General features: G+C 32.4%; 1 protein-coding gene across 2 annotated transcripts; it reads right to left on the bottom strand.

Annotated features, from left to right (window-relative positions):
* Positions 1–8,193: 8,193 nt before the first annotated feature.
* LOC119608174 (phospholipase B1, membrane-associated-like) lies at positions 8,194–11,796 on the bottom strand. Of its 2 annotated transcripts, XM_037962485.1 has the most exons (3): positions 11,592–11,796; positions 8,536–9,668; positions 8,194–8,464 (listed from the first exon to the last, which is right to left on the bottom strand). In XM_037962485.1, exons 2-3 carry the CDS (start codon positions 9,631–9,633, stop codon positions 8,423–8,425), a joined length of 1,140 nt encoding a protein of 379 aa, XP_037818413.1. In that variant the 5' UTR covers positions 9,634–9,668; positions 11,592–11,796; the 3' UTR covers positions 8,194–8,422. The 2 variants fall into 2 exon arrangements, with proteins under 2 accessions (XP_037818413.1, XP_037818412.1); XM_037962484.1 differs by having other exon boundaries at positions 8,194–9,668.
* Positions 11,797–17,803: the final 6,007 nt, after the last annotated feature.

The following is a 17,803-nucleotide window of genomic DNA, read 5'->3' as shown; positions in this document are numbered from 1 at the left end:
GTATTTTCGAGTAGAGCGCCGAGTCCAATAACAGCCTTCCGATCAGTTATTTCAATAGGAGGTGGTATAATGCTTTTCTTCTTTTCATTTATTTTGTCATATGATGGTAAAACATCCACTCCTTTTTCAGATAGCGCCTTTCTTAACGTTATGTAGTTATCACGACTTAATCCCAGCTGCAACATAAGCGCAATAGCTTCTTCCTCAGTGAACGTTGTATCAGATGATGGTGTGGGTATACTCTTTACAATTCTTTTCAGTCGTCTTGGTGATGCGGTTGGAAGAATATTTGCAATTTTTATGGCATCCAAAGGCTGTTTTTCTTTTCTTAACATTGCTTTAAAAGTGTCCGAAACTTCTTCGTTAGATAAGGTTTCTAGTGAAGTTGATAACCTTTTCCTCTTAGATTTTGAGCTCAAATCCTCATACTGCTTACAGGGAGCACCAACAGTTGATACGCAACTAGCAACTTCTACACATTCATCCAGCCAATCAGAAAATTTCGATCGAAATTTAGCAATGGAATACCGAACACTCTTCAGTTTTATATCAACTGATTTTATAAAATTTTCAATTTTACATATATCAGTTTTATCCACTTTATTTTTATGTGCAGTTTCAATATATTTCAATAAGAAGTTCACTTTATCTTGAAAAGGAGCTGAAGAGTGTTCAAATAAAATGGAGCACAAATCATTTTTTTTTAGTACGATCGCCATGGTTAGAAAATTACAAATAATTACAAACAGATATAAACCTGTCTTATATATTAATTACAGGTACTTAAATTAAATTATTTTTTAAAGGGTTATGATATTCTACCTAATATGTCTAACGTATCCTTATGTAATGAATTTTTCCTCAATAGGTCACTTTAATAAGCTACCTATTAAAGTGACCTATAGGGGTAAAAATCATTACAGTTTAAAAAATAATACCTGAAAATTTTTTAATATATGTAACAAATTTAAGAGTTAACGTTATGGATGAAAATAATAGTGCTAGGTAAATTTTCTAAAAGATGTTGAGTTTTCCCTAATTAATTTGTCACTTAAAAAACATTAGGTAGGCATGTTATATATCAATGGAAAGGTAATTTTGTCTATTTTTCAAAACTGTATATAATTTTTGAAAATTAAAAAATTCGCGGAATACTTTTTAAAAAAAAATTAAAAAATGTTTTTTATTCAGTTTTTGCGAAGATACAAATTTTTCAAATTGCAATAAAAATTTTATTTATGAATATTTTTTGATGAAATTTTACAGTTAGGTAGATTTTTTTACTCAAAATCTAAAATTAAATAAAAAGTTCGAATTTTCTTATTAGAAATCCCGGAATTCCCAAAAAAGTTTTAAAAAATCCCAAAAATGGGATTTTTTGGTTTTTTGCCTATTATATCCATACCAGGGGCGGGGTTATCGAAACCCGTTACAAAATGATTAAGAACATATTGGGTCATATAAAACAGGTCACTATAATTTGATATCGACTATGCGATTTGAGAATTTTTGCTCAAAATTGAATTTTCTATAAAAAAATAGGGTTTTTTGGATGGACCTGGTCCCCTCGGTATCAAAACTTTTTAGGTTTTGTTTCATTTATCGTATTTTATGTAAAGTCAGCTTTTCAAAAAGTATAAATTCTATATACATCTTCTTAGAAACTTTTTAGATAACTTAAAAAGAAAAAGATACTTTTTTCCCAAAAAAATGGCAAAAAATCGCCTTTTTTTAATTTTTTAAATTAAAATGCCTATAACTTTGGACTCAGTCATGATTTTTACATAATTCTTTCACTGCTTGATATATAAACTTGTTGTTAAGCGAATAAAAAAATAAATGGCGAAAATCGGGAATATTTGGACCCGCTATTATCAAAAAACTAAAGTAAGAACGGTAAAAATTTTAAAATTTTAATTTTCAAATGCGAATATCTCCTAAACTATAAGAGATAATTTACTGCTATGACGACATTTTTTATAGTGCTCGATGAGGAGATTCTATATTTTTTTAAATCGATTTTTTTTAATCGGAACTCAAATGAAGAAATAGGATCGTTTTAAAAATTTAACATAGCCGAGGTGTCCTAATTTGAGGACCCCCCGCCGGGCCCCTGGTTGGCCTATAAGGTCCAAATTCAAAACCTAAACTCGACAACACCTCCTCTTTGTGCATACCAAATTTCATTAAAATCGGATTAACCGTTTAGAAGTTACCGAATTATTTCCCTCTTTTTTTTTCCTATACCACTGTGTGCTGTGTGTTCAATCAACAACAAAACAATTTTATTTAAATATAAATGGCGAATAAAAACTAGTTAAATGTATGTCCGTCCGTCCGTCCATCCTACCAATTAAATATGTATACATGTGTCCGTCCCTCTGTTTGCATGCATTGCATTAAAATAATTGTTAACAAATCTCAGTATTTGTTGCATAACTAAATGAAAAATAGCAAACGACGACAAAAACAAAACACTGTAATTAGAGAATAAAATTATCTGTTATATATTTGTGTTGTATGTGTTTTAAAACCACTAAACAAAATAATTACAAATAATTGTAAAATGGAATTTGAATTTGAAAAAGGCAAAAGTTCCTGCATAATGTCCATTTGCATAAACTCCCACTAAAAAACCAACAAGTGTACTGCGAAAAAAAAAAGAAACAGAAAAAACAAACCTTAAACCGCAATTGATGTTAAATTACTATAACCCAAAAAAATTATATAAATTAAAAACTGGATGTTGCAACAAAAACACAAAAAAGAAAAATAAGTACATAGCTACAAAAAACAATAATAAAATTAAATTAAACTATTTCAGCAAAATTTTTGCAAGTATTTGCAGTCCAGGCATGTTTAAGCATGCATGTATAAACAAAAATTAAACTAGAGTTAAATACTTTAAATTTTATTTAAACTTTACAATTGATTGGTTAAGCAAGAAATTAACATTTTCAAACATAATCAAAACAAACAAAACAGAATAGACTACTGGCTAGATTACCGACTAGACAATAGACTGGACTATAGACTACACAACGAATAAACTACAGACTAGACTATAGACTACTATAGATTATATCATAGACTAGACTATAGACTAGACTATAGACTAGACTATAGACTAGACTATAGACTAGACTATAGACTAGACTATAGACTAGACTATAGACTACACTATAGACTAGACTATAGACTAGACTATAGACTAGACTATAGACTAGACTATAGACTAGACTATAGACTAGACTATAGACTAGACTATAGACTAGACTATAGACTAGACTATAGACTAGACTATAGACTAGACTATAGACTAGACTATAGACTAGACTATAGACTAGACTATAGACTAGACTATAGACTAGACTATAGACTAGACTATAGACTAGACTATAGACTAGACTATAGACTAGACTATAGACTAGACTATAGACTAGACTATAGACTAGACTATAGACTAGACTATAGACTAGACTATAGACTAGACTATAGACTAGACTATAGACTAGACTATAGACTAGACTATAGACTAGACTATAGACTAGACTATAGACTAGACTATAGACTACTAGACTAGACTATAGACTAGACTATAGACTAGACTATAGACTAGACTATAGACTAGACTATAGACTAGACTATAGACTAGACTATAGACTAGACTATAGACTAGACTATAGACTAGACTATAGACTAGACTATAGACTAGACTATAGACTAGACTATAGACTAGACTATAGACTAGACTATAGACTAGACTATAGACTAGACTATAGACTATACTATAGACTAGACTATAGACTAGACTAGACTATAGACTAGACTAGACTATAGACTAGACTAGACTATAGACTAGACTATAGACTAGACTATAGACTAGACTATAGACTAGACTATAGACTAGACTATAGACTAGACTATAGACTAGACTATAGACTACACTATAGACTAGACTATAGACTAGACTATAGACTAGACTATAGACTAGACTAAAGACTAGACTATAGACTAGACTATAGACTAGACTATAGACTAGACTATAGACTAGACTATAGACTGGACTATAGACTAGACTATATACTAGACTATAGACTAGACTAGACTAGACTATAGACTAGACTATAGACTACACTATAGACTAGACTATATTCTAGACTATTAACTAAACTACAGTATAAACTGTAGACTAGACTATAAACTAGACAATAGACTAGACTATAGACTAGATTATAGACTAGACTATAGACTAGACTATAAACTGGACTATAGACTAGACTATAGACTAGATTATAGACTAGACTATAGACTAGACTATAGACTAGACTATAGACTAGACTATAGACTAGACTATAGACTAGACTATAGACTAGACTATAGACTAGACTATAGACTAGACTATAGACTAGACTATAGACTAGACTATAGACTAGACTATAGACTAGACTATAGACTAGACTATAGACTAGACTATAGACTAGACTATAGACTAGACTATAGACTAGACTATAGACTAGACTATAGACTAGACTATAGACTAGACTATAGACTAGACTATAGACTATAGACTAGACTATAGACTAGACTATAGACTAGACTATAGACTAGACTATAGACTAGACTATAGACTAGACTATAGACTAGACTATAGACTAGACTATAGACTAGACTATAAACTGGACTATAGACTAGACTATAGACTAGACTATATACTAGACTATATTCTAGACTATAGACTAGACTATAGACTAGACTATAGACTATAGACTACTCTATAGACTAGACTATAGACTAGACTATAGACTAGACTATAGACTAGACTATAGACTAGACTACAGAGTAGACTATAGACTAGACTATAGACTAGACTATAGACTAGACTATAGACTAGACTATAGACTAGACTATAGACTAGACTATAGACTAGACTATAGACTAGACTATAGACTAGACTATAGACTAGACTAGACTAGACTAGACTAGACTAGACTAGACTATAGACTATAGACTAGACTATAGACTAGACTATAGACTAAACTATAGACTAGACTATAGACTAGACTATAGACTAGACTATAGACTAGACTATAGACTAGACTATAGACCAGACAATAGACTAGACTATAGGCTAGACTATAGTCTAGAATATAGACTGGACTATAGACTAGACTATATACTAGACTATAGACTAGACTATAGGCTAGACTATAGTCTAGACTATAAACTAGACTATAGACTAGACTATAGACTAGACTATAGACTAGACTATAGACTAGACTATAGACTAGACTATAGACTAGACTATAGGACTAGACTATAGACTAGACTATAGACTAGACTATAGACTAGACTATAGACTAGACTATAGACTAGACTATAGACTAGACTATAGACTAGACTATAGACTAGACTATAGACTAGACTATAGACTAGACTATAGACTAGACTATAGACTAGACATAATGACTAGACTATAGACTAGACTAATAGACTAGACTATAGACTAGACTATAACTATAACTATAGACTAGACTATAGACTAGACTATAGACTAGACTATAGACTAGACTATAGACTAGACTATAGACTAGACTATAGACTAGACTATAGACTAGACTATAGACTAGACTATAGACTAGACTATAGACTAGACTATAGACTAGACTATAGACTAGACTATAGACTAGACTATAGACTAGACTATAGACTAGACTATAGACTAGACTATAGACTAGACTATAGACTAGACTATAGATTAGACTATAGATTAGACTATAGACTAGACTATAGACTAGACTATAGACTAGACTATAGACTAGACTATAGACTAGACTATAGACTAGACTATAGACTAGACTATAGACTAGACTATAGACTAGACTATAGACTAGACTATAGACTAGACTAGACTATAGACTAGACTATAGACTAGACTATAGACTAGACTATAGACTAGACTATAGACTAGACTATAGACTAGACTATAGACTAGACTATAGACTAGACTATAGACTAGACTATAGACTAGACTATAGACTAGACTATAGACTAGACTATAGACTAGACTATAGACTAGACTATAGACTAGACTATAGACTAGACTATAGACTAGACTATAGACTAGACTATAGACTAGACTATAGACTAGACTATAGACTAGACTATAGACTAGACTATAGACTAGACTATAGACTAGACTATAGACTAGACTATAGACTAGACTATAGACTAGACTATAGACTAGACTATAGACTAGACTATAGACTAGACTATAGACTAGACTATAGACTAGACTATAGACTAGACTATAACTAACTATAGACTAGACTATAGACGAGACTATAGACTGACTATAGACTAGACTATAGACTAGACTATAGACTAGACTATAGACTAGACTATAGACTAGACTATAGACTAGACTATAGACTAGACGAGACAGACTATAGACTAGACTATAGACTAGACTATAGACTAGACTATAGACTAGACTATAGACTAGACTATAGACTAGACTATAGACTAGACTATAGACTAGACTATAGACTAGACTATAGACTAGACTATAGACTAGACTATAGACTAGACTATAGACTAGACTATAGACTAGACTATAGACTAGACTATAGACCTAGACTATAGACTAGACTATAGACTAGACTATAGACTAGACTATACTAGACTATAGACTAGATATCTACTAGACTAGACGCACTAGAATGTATTCTATGTGGACGACTTTCTGGAATTACCTCAGGATCAGCCGGGCCAAAGTTGGCGGCTCTTGGAGTGTTAAACCATAAAAAAATAATGTTAATTATTTATAAATTTAGGCACACCCTTTATGTATAAAAAAAACTTTTCAAATCACAGGATGTAATTTACAATTAAATATTTAGTATGTATAACCTAAAAATATGCTCATACATATTTATTTATTCTGTAAACTAAGCAAATTTGTTATTGAAAAAAGAAAATGCAAAAAACAACATTAACTCTAAAATCGTTATACAATTTAAAAAGTTATTTATTGAAAACATATGCCATAGTTGCAGCAACAATAATAACAAATAGAAAATGTATAAACAAATACGTAAAATTCACATAGGACTTTAAACCGGATATACATGTTTGTGTGTATACAATTAATAACTACAACTAAATTCCCTATAACAAACTAAATACATATAAAAATAAATTATAACATTTTTAGGTTAGAATATATAAATTCATTTTAATAAATTTGTTTTTTATTTTTATAGATTTGCAAAATATTTAATATATTGAGTGGTATTTTTGTAAATAAAGTTATTTTCCTGTATGTGTGTTCCTCTTTTTTTTTTGCCTTAAATAAATTCAATTTAAATTTTAAATATTTTATTTAAAAATTAATAGCTACAAATTAGTCTGTGTAAATAGAATTTATGTATTCGTGTTAAAGGAGTGATGGTTTTTTATGGATAAGTAGGGAGAAGATTTAAATATTTAAATAATTTAAGTGAAGTACGATTTTATAGTGAAATATGAACTAGAACTGAACTAGAACTGAACTAGAACTGAACTAGAACTGAACTAGAACTGAACTAGAACTGAACTAGAACTGAACTAGAACTGAACTAGAACTGAACTAGAACTGAACTAGAACTGAACTAGAACTGAACTAGAACTGAACTAGAACTGAACTAGAACTGAACTAGAACTGAACTAGAACTGAACTAGAACTGAACTAGAACTGAACTAGAACTGAACTAGAACTGAACTAGAACTGAACTAGAACTGAACTAGAACTGAACTGAACTAGAACTGAACTAGAACTGAACTAGAACTGAACTAGAACTGAACTAGAACTGAACTAGAACTGAACTAGAACTGAACTAGAACTGAACTAGAACTGAACTAGAACTGAACTAGAACTAAACTAGAACTGAACTAGAACTGAACTTGAACTGAACTAGAACTGAACTAGAACTGAACTTGAACTGAACTAGAACTGAACTTGAACTGAACTAGAACTGAACCAGAACAAAATTAAATCTGAACTGAATTTCTAAAATGTTTTTCTTAAACCATATTTTACTTACATTATTTTTGTACACCTTAGTGTTTAAAATACCTTTACATCTTTGCTCCTGCTAGGAAATATAAATCCCTTTCAATTGCAATCAAATAAGTAAAACAAAACACACCGAATTTTTCTTATGCAAACTCCCAATGCATTTCATCTCATCATGTTTTTCATTATTCTACATTTATTTACATACTAAGTACTATATTCTACTACATACATACATACATACATACATATATTTTTATACTACTTGTCTATGTTACTATAAACGGTTTTTCCTCGGTGGGACATTCAAATTGTGCAAATGGTTCTAAAAATATAGTTTGTTTTTTCCCTTTAGGTTGCAGCATACTATTCCATAAGGCATTCGCTATAGCAGCATGACCCAATTGACTGAAATGAAAACAATCACTGGAAAAATAACGTAAATCTGTATCGCCATTGGCCAGTATGGGCATACTAACGTTTGCCGTGAACGGTTGATATAAAACAATAAAATCATCTGTTTTGAATTCTGGCAATTCGGCAACATATTTGTCAACTGCCTGCCAACGTGTTATATAGTTATAAGCTCTTTTGATAAATTCGGCACTATAGAGTTCGCTAAAAATACAATGGCAGCCAACACGATGAACAGCTTGACAGGCCAATGGGATATTTTTCATTGGCAACAGAGAGGTTACCATATTAGGAACGGATAAGAGATTAATTACCAGCCTGGGAACATTATCTCGTAGCAGAGTAAATGCATTTCGCAAATCACGTTCATGTTTACGCAGGAAATCCACCATATTATCATGGTGACACATATCTGAGCAAATGTCATTGTTACCTACAAAAATTGTTAACAATTTCCAATGATTTTTAAAATCCACTTTGGGATCACTTTTCAAACGTGCTATAAATATATTAGATTGATAAACTAAATCCCGGGACATGATCATTGGTTCAGCTATATTTAAATGCGAATTACGGTTGACAGTTAAAACTTCGCCCGTAGCAAAACCATATAGTTTGGGATTGAATACTTTGAGTATATTGGGTAAAGTTAAAACCGTACGCCAGTCTTCTATGCCACCGCCGGAAAAAGCCAAACCTCTAAACTCCATGGCGATGTGTATTATCTGTTCTGAAATAATACCATTACCGGCAGATAGAGAATCACCTATGGCACCCACTATATCTATATCTCCCGGTCTTAATTTATGCACTGATTTAGGTGGTTCCCTAGAACGTGTGTTGTTTAATTTACAAGGAAATTCTTCTCCTTTCAGACGAGGTCTTTGTATTTTTCCCATTTTCCAATTGTATTTTATCAAATAATTCCAATCGTTATAGGCATTGTTGAGCAAAACTTGTCGCATCCAGACCATGAAGCCCCGGAAGTTGTCTAGATCTGTCACTAACATATTGCCATTGCGAACTTTATTCCACTTAAATTGTGTTTTTTGTATACCCGAACGTTTAAGAAAATAGTCTACGTCGTTTGATCTGTAGGGTTGTAATGCAATTGCGGTGGTTATTAAGGCACTGGTGCATAGGAAAAGGTGAACGGGTTTCATAACTATTGCTTGGTTGGAGATTGGTTTAGTAATCACTGAAAAGAGACAAAGTAAAATGAAACATGTGTATAAGATCTACATCAATATATCAAAATAGAGGTCGGGAACTAGAACAGAACTAGAACAGAACTACAACAGAACTACAACAGAACTACAACAGCACTAGAACAGAACTGGAACAGAACTAGAACAGAACTAAACAGAACTAAAATAGAACTAGAAAACAGAACTAGAACAGAACTAGAAACAGAACTAGACAGGAACTAGAACGAAGTAGACCGAACTAGAACAGAACCTAGAACAGAACTAGAACAGAAAACTAGAAGAACTAAACAGAACTAAAAACAGAACTAGAACAGACTAGAACAGAACTTAGAAACAGAACTAGAACAGAACTAGAACAGAATTTGAACCAGAAACTAACAAAACTAGAACAGAACTAGAGCAGAACTAGAACAGAACTAGAACAGAAATAGAACAGAACTAGAACAGAACTGAACAGGACTAGAACAGAAAACTAGAACAGAACTCGAACAGAACTAGAACAGAACTAGAACAGAACTAGAACAGAACTAGAACAGAACTAACAGAACAGAAACTAGAACCGAACTAGAACAGACACTAGAACAGAACTAGAAAGAACTAGACCAGAACTAGAACAGAACTAGAACAGAACTAGAACAGAACTAGAACGAGAACTAGAAAAGAACTAGAACAGAACTAGAAGAGAACTAGAAGAGAACTAGAACAGAACTAACAGAGAACTAAAATAGAACTAGAACAGAACTAGAACAGAACTAGAACAGAAGAAAAAACTACAAAAAAAAAGAACTAGAACAGAACTAGAACAGAACTAGAACAGAACTAGAACAGAACTAGAACAGAACTAGAACAGAACTAGAACAGAACTAGAACAGAACTAGAACAGAACTAGAACAGAACTAGAACAGAACTAGAACAGAACTAGAACAGAACTAGAACAGAACTAGAACAGAACTAGAACAGAACTAGACAGAACAGAACTAGAACAGAACTAGAACAGAACTAGAACACTAAACAGAACTAGAACAGAACTAGAACAGAACTAGAACAGAACTAGAACAGAACTAGAACAGAACTAGAATAGAACTAGAACAGAACTAGAACAGAACTAGAACAGAACTAGAACAGAACTAGAACAGAACAGAACTAGAACAGAACTAGAACAGAACTAGAACAGAACTAGAACAGAACTAGAACAGAACTAGAACAAAACTAGAACAAACTAGAACATAACTAGAACAGAACTAGAACAGAACTAGAACAGAACTAGAACAGAACTAGAACAGAACTAGAACAGAACTAGAACAGAACTAGAACAGAACTAGAACAGAACTAGAACTAGAACAGAACTAGAACAGAACTAGAACAGAACTAGAACAGAACTAGAACAGAACTAGAACAGAACTAGAACAGAACTAGAACAGAACTAGAACAGAACTAGAACAGAACTAGAACAGAACTAGAACAGAACTAGAACAGAACTAGAACAGAACTAGAACAGAACTAGAACAGAACTAGAACAGAACTAGAACAGAACTAGAACAGAACTAGAACAGAACTAGAACAGAACTAGAACAGAACTAGAACAGAACTAGAACAGAACTAGAACAGAACTAGAACAGAACTAGAACAGAACTAGAACAGAACTAGAACAGAACTAGAACAGAACTAGAACAGAACTAGAACAGAACAGAACTAGAACAGAACCACAACAGAACCACAACAGCACTGTTCAGAACTAGAACAGAACTACAACTGAACTGGAACAGAACTAGAACTGAATTAAAACTGAACTAGAACTGAACTAGAACTGAACTGGAACTGTTTCGATATTTGTTCAGATGTAGCTTCTTTACTTTGCATTCGTATTTTTAACATTAGGTGTAGAGTCTAAAACTTATTCCATTAAAATTTACCTTGAAGTTTAAACTTTTTATTATTTAATCACTTTCTTTTTCCTTTTAGTTATCTTAAATCACTAACATTAATCTAAATAATGTCACTTTTCTTTTTCTCTCAATTTCACTTTTTCTGCTTATAACTTCTTATTTCAAACCAATTTATCCTATATTTTTTTTTTTGCTTAACTGATGTTGCAGATAAACGCTCTAAACTCTTTACTGGTTTCGTAATAACTGAAATTATGAAATCAAATTACCTAAAAAATATAACTGTCTAGTTTAATGTCACAATTTTTTCTCCTCTCCACTATAAACATTTTATTTAACAAATATACATAAAAAACGTCTAGAACTTGAGGTAAATAAATAAATACAAAAAATTATTATATAAAAAGTACACAAACGAAATACTAGAAACATAAAATTGACCGAGACATTCAAACTGCTGAACAAAAAAAAAAACACAATTAAGCTACAAAATACTTACACTTAAAGAGGAAGACAGACGTTTATTTAGAAATATTGTAAATAAACAAAATCACACGTCAAAAAGTGAGTGTGTGTGTGTTTTTAGAGCCTGAACATTTGGAGAGTAGAGAACCCTATAGTTTCTATCGTTTATTGTAAAACTGCTGATCTTCAGCGATTAATAGGCCTACTCAAATTACCGATAACAATGATAGCACCATCCTTTGATCTTTAACACTTGGACTTGATCAGTCAATACTTATTGTGAATTTGCTGATCTTTAGAGATTAATACGGATCCTCAAATTAGGGATGGTAGTAACATTTCAATATTATATTAGGGTATCACAAAGTCGACCATATTGAATCTCATTTAATAATTAGTAATTAAATTTACCACTTTAGAGTTCAAACAAACATGTAGCCACACAAACAGTACTAAGTAACTGAACTTGAAAATTCAGTTTTGTGGAAAAAAAAATTAAAAATAGACACAAAACAAGTAAGAAATTATAGTCGGGCGAGGCCGACCATATAATACCCTACACCTTTGACAAAAATATAATGTGATTTATTTGCCATAATAAAGCATTTAAGTTGAATTGTACCTTGCCTTAGATATACATACTTAAGCCGTTTATTGTTGAATAAAATTGTGGACATTTAAGTGAAATTTTGATGGGGGCTTTTCATAGGGGCTAGGGTCATATGAGAACCTATTATTATGGAATTCGTGGGGGTCATCAAGTCTTGTATACAACTTGGTTATTGCAGATTTTTGTCGAGATATGAGTATATTAAACATAATTATGAACTTAAAAGCCCTATTCGGCGGGTTCAGTTGTAAGGGGGCTAGGTGAAATAATAGACCGATGTGAACCATTTTCAACAGGCTTCATCTACGGTACCATAAAAGATCATGTGCCAAATTTCATTGAATTATCTCCAAAATTGCGACCTGTAGTTTGATTACAAGTTTTAAAAGCCCTATTCGGGGGGCTAGGTGAAATAATGAACCGATGTAAACCATTTTCAACAGGCTTCATCTACGGTACCATAAAAGATCATGTGCCAAATTTCATTGAATTATCTTCAAAATTGCGACCTGTAGTTTGATTACAAGTTTTAAAAGCCCTATTCGAGGGGTTCAGTTGTATGGGGGCTAGGTGAAATAATGGACCGATGTAAACCATTTTCAACAGGCTTTATCTACGGTAACATAAAATATCATGTGCCAAATTTCATTGAATTATCTTCAAAATTGCGACCTGTAGTTTGATTACAAGTTTTAAAAGCCCTATTCGGGGGTTCAGTTGTATGGGGGCTAGGTGAAATAATGGACCGATGTTAACCATTTTCAATAGGCTTCGTCTACGGTACCATAAAAGATCATGTGCTAAATTTCATTGAATTATCTCCGAAATTGCGACCTGTAGTTTGATTACAAGTTTTAAAAGCCATATTCGGGGGTTCAGTTGTATGGGGGCTAGGTGAAATAATGGACCGATGTTAACCATTTTCAATAGGCTTCGTCTACGTTACCATAAAAGATCATGTGCTAAATTTCATTGAATTATCTCCGAAATTGCGACCTGTAGTTTGATTACAAGTTTTAAAAGCCCTATTCGAGGGGTTCAGTTGTATGGGGGCTAGGTGAAATAATTGACCGATCTTAACCATTTTCAATAGGCTTCGTCCCTGGGACAATAAAAGATCATGTACCAAATTTCATTGAATTATCTTCAAAATTGCGACCTGTAGTTTGATTACAAGGTTTACATGGACGGACGGACAGACGGACGGACAGACGGACGGACAGACGGACGGACAGACGGACGGACAGACGGACGGACAGACGGACGGACATAGCTAAATCGACTCAGAAAATGATTCTGAGCCGATTGGTATACTTTAAGGTGGGTGTAGGACCAATATTATTGTGCGTTACAAACATCAGCACAAACCCAATATACCCTCCCCACTAAAGTGGTGTAGGGTATAAATATAGAAAGGCTAAGGTGTCAAGCCCATCACACGTATTTAACTTAAAACTTTTTTTTCTTAAATAATTGTATTAAATACTTTGTAATTGTCATTTTATATAACTGAGTCATCATCACGAACCCTGAACCCTTGGTTCAGTTTGTTAAACTTAATAAATCTTAATATTTTTTTTTTTTGGGATTTTAAAATTTTTTTATTATGTCTACAAAAATCATAAAATTTAGCTGTTTTAAGGTAAAAAAGCTTAATATCGCAAGAACTATTTTTGTTTTTGTAGAACAATTATGATGCTACGTTTTACAAGCATTGCGACACGTAGCTTGGAATTAAAAACTTTTAAAAATTATTATACCCTATACCACTTCAGGGGGGAGGGTATATTGGGTTTGTGCTGATGTTTGTAACGCAGCATAATATTGGTCCTATACGTACCTTAAAATATACCAATCAGCTCAGAATCATTTTCTGAGTCTGAGCTATGTCCGTCCGTCCGTCTGTCTGTTTGTCTGTCTGTCTGTCTGTCTGTCTGTCTGTCTGTCTGTCTGTCTGTCTGTCTGTCTGTCCGTCCATGAAAACCTTGTAATCAAACTACAGGTCGCAATTTTGAAGATAATTCAATGAAATTTGGTACATGATCTTCTATTGTTCCAGGGACGAAGCCTATTGAACATCGGTCCATTATTTCACCTAGCCCCCATACGACTGAACCCCCCGAAGAGGGCTTTTAAACTTTGTGATCAAACTACAGGTCGCAATTTTGAAGATAATTCAATGAAATTTGGCACATGATATTTTATGGTACCGTTGACAAAGTCTATTGAAAATGGTTAACATCGGTCCATTATTTCACCTAGCCTCCATACGACTGAACCCCCCGAATAGGGCTTTTAAACTTTGTAATCAAACTACAGGTCGCAATTTTGAAGATAATTCAATGAAATTTGGCACATGATATTTTATGGTACCGAAGATGAAGCCTATTGAAAATGTTTAACATCGGTCCATTATTTCACCTAGCCCCCATACGACTGAACCCCCCGAAGAGGGCTTTTAAACTTTGTGATCAAACTACAGGTCGCAATTTTGAAGATAATTCAATGAAATTTGGCACATGATATTTTATGGTACCGTTGACAAAGTCTATTGAAAATGGTTAACATCGGTCCATTATTTCACCTAGCCTTCATACGACTGAACCCCCCGAATAGGGCTTTTAAACTTTGTAATCAAACTACAGGTCGCAATTTTGAAGATAATTCAATGAAATTTGGCACATGATATTTTATGGGACCGTAGACAAAGTCTTTTGAAAATGGTTGACATCGGTTCATTATTTCACCTAGCCCCCATACAACTGAACCCCCCGATTAGGGCTTTTAAACTTTGTAATCAAACTACAGATCGCAATTTTGGAGAAAATTCAATGAAATTTAGCACATGATCTTTTATGGTACCGTAAACGAAGCCTGTTGAAAATGGTTTACATCGGTCCATTATTTCACCTAGCCCCCATACAACTGAACCCGCCGAATAGGACTTTTAAGTTCATAATTATGTTTAATATACTCATATCTCGACAAAAAACTGCAAAAACCAAGTTCTATACAAGATTTGATGACCCTCATGAATTCCATAATAATAGGTCCTCATATGACCCTAGCTCCTATGAAAAGCCCCCATCAAAATTTCACTTAAATGTCCACAATTTTATTCAACAATAAACGGCTTAAGTACGTATATCTAAGGCAAGGTATAATTCAACTTAAATGCTTTATTATGGCAACTAAATCACATTATATTTTTGTCAAAGGTGTAGGGTATTATATGGTCGGCCTCGCCCGACTATAATTTCTTACTTGTTTTTTTTTATATTTTTTACCACTTCCTAAAATAGCAACATAAAAAAGTAATAATTTTTACACAAAAATTTTATAATATTTTAATAACTAATAATGTTTTGCTAAGTAAAATAAACAAAAATTTAAAAAAATATATAAAAATTTTTAAGTATTTGTTTTGCTTTTTCTAAGCAAGCTCTAATGATTTGCCGGAAATGTTTGCAAAACTTGACAACTTCAGCAAATAAACTAAGTTTTAAGCACACATTTTCAAGTTTTTGACACACGTTTCATATTAATAACTTTACAACGTAAAATTTTAATTTGAAAACTTTAAAATCCCCTTCAAAATTTAAGTGTTAAATCTTTTAAATTTTAGCCTACCTAATACCTTAATTAATAAAAATGTCTACAACTTATTGAAAACACTTCAAATCTCTTATGATTACATATCAATATTATTTAAAAATATTAATTTTACAACTTTTAAACACCCAAACAAATCTAATTCATTCGATCATTTGTAACATCTCCAGTTAATTCTTTTTAAACTCCTAAACATTTCCTAACGACAAGTCGTCTCCCATAGTTTAATACTCTCTAACCATAATTTAATTTATTTCTGATTTTATTAAACCACAAGAAATTTTCAATACTGCCTCAAAATATTTTCTCTATAAATATCACCTATGTAAAGTAACAAAGAAAATTGTTTTGAAATAATAACAACAACAACAAAAATCATCATAATTTTTAAAATATGTTACAACATAACTTTAAAGTTTATAGAATTTCAATTAATATTCATATATTAATTTACTTCAAAAGATAAAGGCAAATTTACTTACATGAATTTACTGCATATGACGAGAATCCCTTTAGAGTTTATAATAAGAAAATCTGTTTTCTGTTAAGACACATAGTTAGAGAAAAACTGACAATCAACATCAACATGTATACACAGATACTGTTGAAGACTATTGGATTGCTAGTAAAAGGATGATATTGTTGATACAGTAGCAAATATTTAAAAACAATATACAAAAACATGATAATAGTAATACTGCTAGTAATAGTTAAGGTTTGTAGTTATTTTAATAAGAAGGGATGTGAGAGAATAAAAACATATTAATATTAAAACAGATCTGAATACAACTAGAACAGAACTAGAACAGAACTAGAACATAACTAGAACAGAACTAGAACAGAACTAGAACAGAACTAGAAACAGAACTAAACAGAACTAAAACAGAACTAGAACAGAACTAGAACAGAACTAGACAGAACTAGAACAGAACTAGATCAGAACTAGAACAGAACTAGAACGGAACTAGAACAGAACTAGAACAGAACTAGAACAGAACTAGAACAGAACTAGAACAGAACTAGAACAGAACTAGAACAGAACTAGAACAGAACTAGAACAGAACTAGAACAGAACTAGAACAGAACTAGAACAGAACTAGAACAGAACTAGAACAGAACTAGAACAGAACTAGAACAGAACTAGAACAGAACTAGAACAGAACTAGAACAGACACTAGAACAAGAACTAGAACAGAACTAGAACAGAACTAGAACAGAACTAGAACAGACTAGAACAGAACTAGAACAGAACTAGAACAGAACTAGAACAGAACTAGAACAGAACTAGAACAGAACTAGAACAGAACTAGAACAGAACTAGAACAGAACTAGAACAGAACTAGAACAGAACTAGAACAGAACTAGAACAGAACTAGAACAGAACTAGAACTAGACAGACTAGAACGAACTAGAACAGAACTAGAACAGAACTAGAACAGAACTAGAACAGAACTAGAACAGAACTAGAGAACTAGAACAGAAACTAGAACAGAACTAGACAGAACTAGAACAGAACTAGAACAGAACTAGAACAGAACTAGAACAGAACTAG

This window comes from Lucilia sericata, unplaced genomic scaffold, assembly GCF_015586225.1.
Source record: "Lucilia sericata isolate MDLA Ls3-8-SP2 unplaced genomic scaffold, ASM1558622v1 Contig000799F_arrow, whole genome shotgun sequence".
Taxonomy (NCBI): Eukaryota; Metazoa; Arthropoda; class Insecta; order Diptera; family Calliphoridae; genus Lucilia; species Lucilia sericata.
The sequence above is the reverse complement of the archived record's forward strand: the minus strand, read 5'-3'. Positions and strand labels throughout refer to the sequence as shown.